This window comes from Podarcis pityusensis (genome assembly GCF_964106645.2).
Source record: "Podarcis pityusensis genome assembly, chromosome: 2".
Lineage (NCBI taxonomy): Eukaryota > Metazoa > Chordata > Lepidosauria > Squamata > Lacertidae > Podarcis > Podarcis pityusensis.
In genome coordinates this window covers 113,856,647-113,865,942 of record NC_138029.1, presented here as the reverse complement: position 1 = coordinate 113,865,942, position 9,296 = coordinate 113,856,647, and the positions used below count along the sequence as shown (strand labels likewise).

Here is a 9,296-nt window from a genome sequence, read left to right as displayed (position 1 = left end):
CTGTCATGCAAGGTGCGCAACCTCTGCGGATCCCTAAGTATGCTGGTGTCAGTTGGCATTGGTCGCTGTGATGTTTGGGCAGAAGAAAGCTTATGAAGCTCCCGATCGACCAAGAGGGAGAGAACATGCCAGTCGGGCATGTGTCTCTGCCAGGGTCCTACTCGAGTATAGGCTGAACTCCTGACAGTGCCTCTCCCCCCCCCCCCCACATTCCTCTGCATCCAGCCAGAGCATGACAGTGAGGCTGAGAAGGGGGTCGTCGTCTGGATAGTCCAGGACCTCCTAACACACTGCCCAGGCTTGCACCCCAGGGACACCACTTTGGTCCTTGAGACACAGTGGTCTGACTTCACCCCTGGAGGTGCGCTCCATTGTCTCTCAAGGCAGACGGATGCCAACAACACTAACATTGCATATGTCTGGCCATGGAAACAAGCGGTGGCCTCCAGGAGGCTCTGTGGTCCAGGACACTGTGGAGTTGCCATAGCTGCAGGTGGAAGATTAATGGCATGGGTAGGCAACCTAAAGCCCGGGGGCCGGATCCAGCCCAATCGCCTTCTAAATCCGGCCCGCGGACAGTCTGGGAATCAGCATGTTTTTACATGAGTAGAATGTGTGCTTTTATTTAAAATGCATCTCTGGGTTATTTGTGGGGCATAGGAATTCGTTCATTTCTTTCCTTCAAAATATACTCTGGCCCCCCACAAGATCTGAGGGACAGTGGACCGGCCCCCTGCTGAAAAAGTTTGCTGACCCCTGATTAATGGGTTTCAGAGAGCACTGCTGTCTCCTCGGAGTTTGCCTCACTGCCCTGGTATGCAGACAGAGGTGCATCTGGTATCTTCGTTATTCAATACAGCTTTGGGCAAATGCTGAGGACGTACCTCTTTAACCTGGCTTTTGACACTTGAGATATATACTTTTGTAAAGGTAAAGAGACCCCTGACCATTAGATCCAGTCGCAGACTACTCTGGGGTTGCGGCGCTCATCTCTCTTTATTGGCCGAGGGAGCTGGCATACAGCTTCCGGGTCATGTGGTCAGCATGACTAAGCCGCTTCTGGTGAACCAGAGCAGCACACGGAAATGCCATTTACCTTCCTGCTGGGTTTACCTTCCTGCTAGGTTGGCAGGAGCAGGAACCGGGCAACGGGAGCTCACCCCGTCGCAGGGATTCGAACCGCCGACCTTCTGATCGGCAAGTCCTAGGCTCTGTGGTTTAACCCACAGCGCCACCCGCATCCCTTAAAGAGCTTTCCTATTGAATGTACATCCCACCTTTTTCTCCACGGAGTATATGGTTCACGTTGTAGTTAATCCCTACAATTTCTGGGTTTGTAAGTTGTTTTAAAACTGTTTTTAATGTTGTTGTGTCCCACCCTGTGACGGTAAGTGAAGGTTGGGAAAATTATTATTATTTACTCTTATTACCTCACTAGGCATATTTCCCCCCACCCGCTCAACAAACCAGCATAAGCAGCCATCCGTTGAATAAATAATGTTTACTACTTCAATTTCCATAATAAATACCAACATTCTCATCAATAAATAAGTAAGCGAGGTAGAAAAAAACCTGTCATGTTATTGCAAATTCCCCTTGTCTTTAAAAAGTGCAGTAGAACTGATTAACAATAAATACAAATATATAATATTTCAAAACATCACTTTCAACTGTAGCCTGCTGAGCTGCAGCAGGAAAACACAAACATACACAGCAAACCCCTCAGCAGTAACAAATTCTAAATTTGCAGCTCCCCAATCACTCGCAATCTGCAGAGTGGGATGGCATTGCGATGAGGCATCGAAAGAAAATCTTCAGGCCTTCTGCGTCTTTTCCAGTGAATTGCATTTTTAAAAGATTCGAAGCAGCCGAGTATGAAAACTCCAATTCTGCAACTTGAATAAATTACGCAATCGATGGTACCCAGTGGTCAGTGTTTGCGTTACAGAATACCACGCTCAAGACCTCTGAAAGGCCAGTCCAGGCACTCCACCACTTTCAGCAACTCTTAAGAAGTAGGGAGAAAAAATCACAAAGCCTAAAAAATTCCACCCGAGTTTGGATGAGGGATGGATATTGCACGATCCACAGCACTATTATGTGAAGATTTAGGTTTCCTAGAGAGGTAGTTCACTGCCCATTTCAGAATGGGAATTATAGCAGACATAATTGGTGGTGTGGAGAAAGGGGCAGGGATTTGATGACAAGAGGTGGAGAGCTTCAAAAATAGTTAAAAGGCCTTTGGGAGAAGCGAAAAACCACAAAAGTGTGACTGAGAGAACAGAGAATAACCCTGTTCTCTTGCCCCAGTGTCTCCCATCCTCAGATTTCCATCCCTGCATTATCCACCACTACTTTGAGGTAGAGCGTGTCGTCTTTGAGGTAACCAGGAATCTCAAGATGGCTGACGAAGAGGGGACTCCCGCTGGCCACGTTGAGCCTCTGCCGCGGCTGGTGGAAGGAGACGCTGTGGGGATCCGGGAGGAAGGTATCCATCACGGGGGACTTCCTCCGCGTGGGGTCCAAGAGGGAGAAGGTGACCTTCTGCCGGAAAGGCCAGGGCAGGACGTCGTCGTAGGGCCCCTTGGCCAAGGCGAGGAAAAGCGAGACATGGCCGCCCTGGCCAATGCCATCTCCGTCGGGGTAGAGCCGGACGCAGAGATGGTACCCGAACGGATGAGTGGCAAAGGACGGGGAGTAGATGGAACGCTTCTTCCCAGCTTTGGCATCCTTCTGGAGTTTGGAGAAGTTCTCCACCTTCCACACCAAGGTCCCGTCGGTGCTGGCCAGCTCCGGGGACGCTGGTTCTCCAGACGCTTTCGCCATGGCGCACACTTCCTGAGAGGCCCTCAAGAGCTTCTCGTAGTGGGAGCAGCAGCGCTGGAGGGACTTCACCGCAGCCGTCTGGCTGTTCAGCTGTCGGCGCAGAGACGCCACCGTCAGCTCCAACGCCTCCATCCGCATTTGGACGGCTTCCACGTTCATGGAAGGGCCACCCTAGGGAGAGAGAGAGGAGAGAGTTTACAGAGGTTCCCACCAGGGCATATTGCTCCATTTCTGGGCGCAGGCCCATAACGGGCCCTGAGCTTGGTTTATATACCCTCGCAATGCAGATTCTCTTGACGTGACTTACCATGACTGTGCTATTGACACTCCAGCAGGGTTCTATCGCCTCAACGTTTTGATCTCCAAGGGCCAGGGGACCCTTCTTTGGGGTTCCGGGCTGGGCCACAGGGGGGCAAGCGTGCTCCTAAAGCAAAAGAACAAGGCCAGGAAAATGAGCAAAGGTTGTTTGCTGCCGACTACAGGATTACCTCATGTTCTGAAGCCTTCAAAGGGCATATCTATATGCTACAAAACATGCTGGCTTTGTATCACATTCTGTTGTTGGGAACAGCATTTTGATGAGGGTGGTAAGACATGCCTTTTAGGAATTCCTAACTCTGCTTTATTATCATTGTCTTACTAATGCAAATTATTGTTGTTTTTCATTTATTCCAGGGGTCAGCAAACTTTTTCAGCAGGGGGCCAGTCCACTGTCCCTCAGACCATGTAGTGGGCCGGACTATATTTTGGGGGGGGGAAATTGAACAAATTCCTATGCCCCACAAATAACCCAGAGATGCATTTTAAATAAAGGCACACATTCTACTCATGTAAAAACACCAGGCAGGCCCCACAAATAACCCAGAGAGGCATTTTAAATAAAAGGGCACATTCTACTTATGTAAAAACACACTGATTCCCAGACTGTCCGCGGGCCGGATTGAGAAGGCAGTTGGGCTGGATCTGGCCCGGGGCCTTAGTTTGCCTGCCCATGATTTATTCAGTTTGCAGCCTATTGTTTTACTGGAGTCCCAGTTGAACTGATCATAATTATTCTTTTTAAAAAATAAATAATTTTTTTAATTAATTTTCAATTAGGAAAACTGATCAAAATTATTCTTATCACCTCCCCCTAAAAGCAAACTTGGGGGCGAGTGCTGCCGACAGAAATGGACTCAGAACGGCCCCACTGTGGGAGAATCCTGAGGTTTTACAAAATAAATAAATAAGGAAGTACTGAATGTGCTCAGCTGCCACAGAGTTATTTGTTTGCTTGCTTTTATTAAATTTGTATACTGGAGGTCTCAGGGCCGTTCACAACATAATAGAACAGCAAGCTGCAAAAGAAAAAAATGGAACACTGGAGCGACTGGCTGGCTAGAACCCTGAACAGGATCGCAGAAGGAAGAGTCAGATCAATAATATTAGAGCAACTCATCTATGGACTTCTTTTTCCTTTTCCTCCAGTCGCAGTTTCCTCCAACTGTTTTGCATGTGTTTTGTCAAATGCCTGCAATTGCCACAAGAGGGCACCCTAAGAGCTTTGGGCTCCCGTTTCATCCCTGGTCGTGTGCACTGCGTATCGGCAGGGAGAGGGAAGCGATTCTCTTCATTTAAAACCACTGTACCTGGTACGATTTCAGGGTCCCCGTCCAAGCACAGTCAAAATTCGGGCAGGCAACGTGTGTGGCTAGAGCGTCGTTCTCTGCTGCTTTGTCAGTGTGGAACTGGAGAGAGAGAGAGAGAGAGAAAAGAAGGAGTCAATATGTTGGTCGCCGATTCTGACCCGTCACGGTTACCTCTACCAATACACTACAGTCATAAAAAAAAGGTAAAGGCCATTAGGTCCAGTCGAGGACGACTCTGGGGTTGTGGCGCTCATCTCGCTTTATTGGCCGAGGGAGCCGGCAAACAGCTTCCGGGTCATGTGGCCAGCATGACTAAGCCGCTTCTGGTGAACCAGAGCAGTGCACAGAAACGCCGTTTACCTTCCCGCCGGAGTGGTGCCTATTTCTCTACTTGCACTTTGACGTGCTTTCGAACTGCTAGGTTGGCAGGAGCAGGGACCGAGCAACGGGAGCTCACCCTGTTGCGGGGATTCAAACCGCCAACCTTCTGATCTGCAAGCCCTAGGCTCTGTGGTTTAACCCGCAGCACCACCCATGTCATACCTCACTACAGTCATACCTCGGGTTAAATATGCTTCAGGTTGAGCGTTTTCAGGTTACACTCCGCAGCGACCCGGAAGTAATCGAACACGTTACTTCCGGGTTTCGCCGCTTGCGCATGCGCAGACGCTCAAAACAACGTCACATGCATGCGCAGAAGCGGCGAATTGTGGCATGCACAGATGCGGGTTGCATTCGGTTCAGGATGCAAACGGGGCTCCGGAACGGATCCTGTTCACATGCAAAGGTACCACTGTCCACATTACCTCTAACCATCCTTTGCTGACCAGGTGCCTGACTGACGTTTCAAACTACAACTCCCATCAGCCCCTGCAGACCAGGTGGGCACCAGGTTGGCAAAGTCTGCCTTAAACGTATCGCCCTCAAATTATGGCAAAGTGCATGGTCAGTGCTGAAAAGCAGGCACCGCAAACAGTGATTCCCACCTCCCTCTCTAGGGCGACAGCTGTGAACTCTTTTGAACCCAGGATTCAGCCTTAACTCCAAAGGGACAACAGGTGTTTCCCCCCGTTTTTCTGTTTCTGTTTTGCTGTCTATGTCTCTCTTGTACCATGTTCCTAGTAGACAGGAGGGCAAGATTTCTGGCCTTCGTAGTCATACAGAAAATGAGAAAATGCTGAAAGGAGTAGGTTTTCAAGCAGCAGCGAAGGGAGTGCAACAGATTCTTTAAATAAACCCTCTCAGCTTTTCTACTTATGGAGCTCTTCTGAATTTCATCACACACCTCTCTCTCATTTTCTCCCTTTCTATATCTTGTGTTTCTCTTTAAAAGAGGATGGCAACACAGGTGGGACCCATGCTAGGGGCTGAGGTTGATCACAGGGCAGCGCCAGGTAACAGCCATACCTGAACCATGCCTTGGCTCTTAGAGGGAATTTAGTGAGAGGGAATTTAGTGACCATTCATTTATGGGTTTCTTGCTATTTGGGGCTGAGACTGACTGGTCTTATTATCATTTTCTTCTTGTTAAATTTGTTCGTTGCTTTCCGCAAAAGAGAGTCCAAAAGTGACTGACTGGGATTTGCCAAGATGGCAACAACAACAACAACAACATATCGCTTTAAGAACCAAAAGCCCAGGAAAACCCAAATGCCTCTTGTTCCAGGACATCATGTTACTACAACTCACCTGTTTGGGGCTCAGTCCCTTCTTACAAGTCCGGCAGGCCACCCTGTCTGTGTCCCTGTGGAAAGAAAGAGGACAGAAAATTGAGCAGGATGAACCCTGAGAAACAGAAAGGGGGCGTAACCCACAATAAGGTTGTGTCGTAATAAATTTTCTATTCTTTAAAGGCACCACAAGCCTCTTTTCCTGCAAGGCACTACTAACATGGGCTTCCCCCTCTGAAAACTACATTTTGAATCTCTTTCTCTCTCTCTTTCATACATACACACACACCCTCCAAATTCTATTCATTAAATATACATGCCACCCTTCCTGCCAGGGAATAGGGTATAGGGCGGTATATAAATTCAATAATTAATAATAATTAATAAAACACATCTGCATGAAAAAAACCCAACTGAAAATAAAAGAAACACTTATTTGATGCATTTGAAACATAACTACTTCCATCTTCTCTTCCTTGTGTCCTTTGCTAACTTATTCTTCCTCCCCACATATGCGAGGCAGCCGTTCATCATCGAGATTAATGCCATCCATTGGTTAAGTCATTAGTATTGCGGATACCGTGCATTATACTCATTTGTCACAATTATATACTGCACTTGTCCACGAAGCTCAGGGCAGCGTGCGTAATGGTTCTCTATCTGGGCCCCTCTTTTATACCCGCAACAATTATGTGAGATAGTTACGGCTGAACTGAGTGGCTCAAGATCACCAAGTACGCTCAGGGCCGTCTTAAGCATATCCGGCGCCTTTGGGGAACAGTTTTCCAGGAGATGAAGTGGGGTGCATAAGGACAGAGGGCTCAGAAGCTCTCGTGGATACTGAAGAGTGGAATCAGCTCCCCAAGACGCTTTAGCGCAGCTCAGATTTACAAAAGCTGCAAGCCATCACCTGCCACCAGCATAATTCAAGAGCCACAGGCCCCCTAGACTACCATGCGTCAACATCTTGCTTACGCACAAGCACAGCTGAATCAGAATATGACAACAACAACAACATTTGAGGTGCTCGAGGAATAAACGCAGCTGTGCCAACACGGCTTGGCATCCAGCCCCCCTCCCTGAGAAAACAGAAAAGCAAACTGAAATATTGCAAACTGGAGAGAAACCTGACTCTCACACCCTATGAAAAGAAACAAAGTGAGTCTTCTTTTTAAATTACGTTTCTAGAACGCATCACAAATCTGTTGTTGCCCATTGAAACTGGCCCCCGACCAATTAACGGGTTGCAGCCTAAAAACGCTAAGTCCAATAAAAGTGGATGCTTCGTTCCCAGGAAATACAAAACACAAGCCAGGGTCAGGCCAACGGTCCATTGCCTTTGATTTCCCAGAGCGGCCCATCAGATGCTTCAGAGACCCACACAAAAAGGGGCAGGAAGGCAGCAGCCTCCTCCCACTGGTGCTCCCCCACAGCTGGTATTGGGGCAGTTTCTATATGCCCATCATAACCAGAAGGTAGGCAAGAAGATAGGAGATTGATTTATCCAGCTAACCCTATAAGATGAAGGAAGCTGATCTGGCTTGCCAATTAAATGCCAATGACTGTAGTTATAGCTCAGTCAGTAGAGCGTGAGACTCTTAATCTCAGGGTCAAAGGTTTGAGCCCCACGTTGCGGAAAAGTTCTCTGCCTTACTACAGGATGGACTAGATCAGGCTTCCTCAACCTCGGCCCTCCAGATGTTTTTGGCCTACAACTCCCATGATCCCTAGCTAGCAGGGATGATGGGAATTGTTGTCTCAAAACTTCTGGAGGGCCGAGGTTGAGGAAGCCTGGACTAGATGATGCCCCTCAGGGTCCCTTCCAACTCCACGATTCTGTTATTCTAAGCCCTGCAAATCCTGGAAAGGTGACCCTAACATCTGAGAATCCTCCAGCTATGATTAAACATAAAGGTAAAGGGACCCCCGACCATTAGGTCCAGTCGTGACCAACGCTGTGGCTGCGGTGCTCATCTCGCTTTATTGGCCGAGGAAGCCGGCATACAGCTTCCGGGTCATGTGGCCAGCATGACTAAGCCGCTTCTGGCGAACCAGAGCAGCGCACGGAAACACCGTTTACCTTCCCGCCGGAGCGGTACCTATTGATCTACTTGCACTTTGACGTGCTTTTGAACTGCTAGGTGGGCAGGAGCAGGGACCGAGCAACGGGAGCTCAGCCCGTCGCGGGGATTCGAACCGCCGACCTTCTGATCGCAAAGTCCTAGGCTCTGTGGTTTAACCCATAGCGCCACCCGCGTCCCTCCAGCTACGATTAGGGGACTCCAACTCCCATGAGCATGACAGATGATCACGGATGATGGGACCTGTAGTCTAGCAACATCATGGAGAGGGGGAATCGCGAATCATGGGAATCGCCTTTAAACAGCCCGGGAGCACTTTTTTTTTTGCCACTGACCTGAACAGCCTCTTCACGCATCCCCTGCAGTAGCGGTGCCCACACTCGGCTTGCTGTGGGTTGCAAAGGAGGAACCCGCACGCCTGGCAGAGCAACCCGGCGTTGCCCATCAGATCCACGGGCATCACGGAGCCCCGCTGCTTTCCCATCCTTGCCAAAGTGCCTTCGCTCTACCTTCAGTCCCGAGAGAGAGAAAATAAGATCCACACGAAAAGCGACCAGGAGAGGAAGGGGGAAAAAATGAGTCTGGCAGGCAGCAGCCGGCGCGAGGCTTTTATGGGACGGGACGGGCGTGAGTCAGAGAAGGGCGCGCGAGGGAATCCCGCCGCTGAGTCATCAGAGATTCTCCCCGAACGTGCCAGCTGCGGGTCAACGGGGTGACGCAGTTCTGTGCGTGCGCGCGCGCGCCACCAGGAGAGCCGGGCCCCGGCGGGCTCGGCGCGGGAAATGCCTCTGAGGAGAGTTGAGGCTGAGGGGAGGGAAAGCGCGGAAAGGGATTGCGAAAACGCAAGGGGCTGGGGAGAGAGAGGGAAAAGGCGCACTGGGCCGGCGTGAGGAGAAATTGCGCAGGGGAATACTGTTGTTGTTATTATTATTATTTGTTACGGGAAGGGACAGCGCTTTGAAAAAAGAAAGGAAAACCGTGAGGAGAGCAGCTGGTGCCTTTCCAGAAATGCAGGCGGGCGCCCCTCTCTTGCTTAACCTGCCTCAGCATCGTGAGCTTAGGGGATAGTGTTATATGGTGCTTGAAGGATT

General features: G+C 49.6%; 1 protein-coding gene across 1 annotated transcript; it reads right to left on the bottom strand.

Moving 5' to 3' along the window:
* Positions 1–1,486: 1,486 nt before the first annotated feature.
* On the bottom strand, positions 1,487–8,845 carry LOC308469944 (TNF receptor-associated factor 2-like). Its single transcript, XM_080993078.1, has 5 exons — positions 8,541–8,845; positions 6,144–6,198; positions 4,455–4,553; positions 3,134–3,250; positions 1,487–2,997 (listed from the first exon to the last, which is right to left on the bottom strand). The coding sequence occupies exons 1-5, from the start codon at positions 8,687–8,689 to the stop codon at positions 2,323–2,325; spliced, it is 1,095 nt and encodes a 364-aa protein (XP_080849204.1). The 5' UTR covers positions 8,690–8,845; the 3' UTR covers positions 1,487–2,322.
* Between the last annotated feature and the right edge of the window lie 451 nt (positions 8,846–9,296).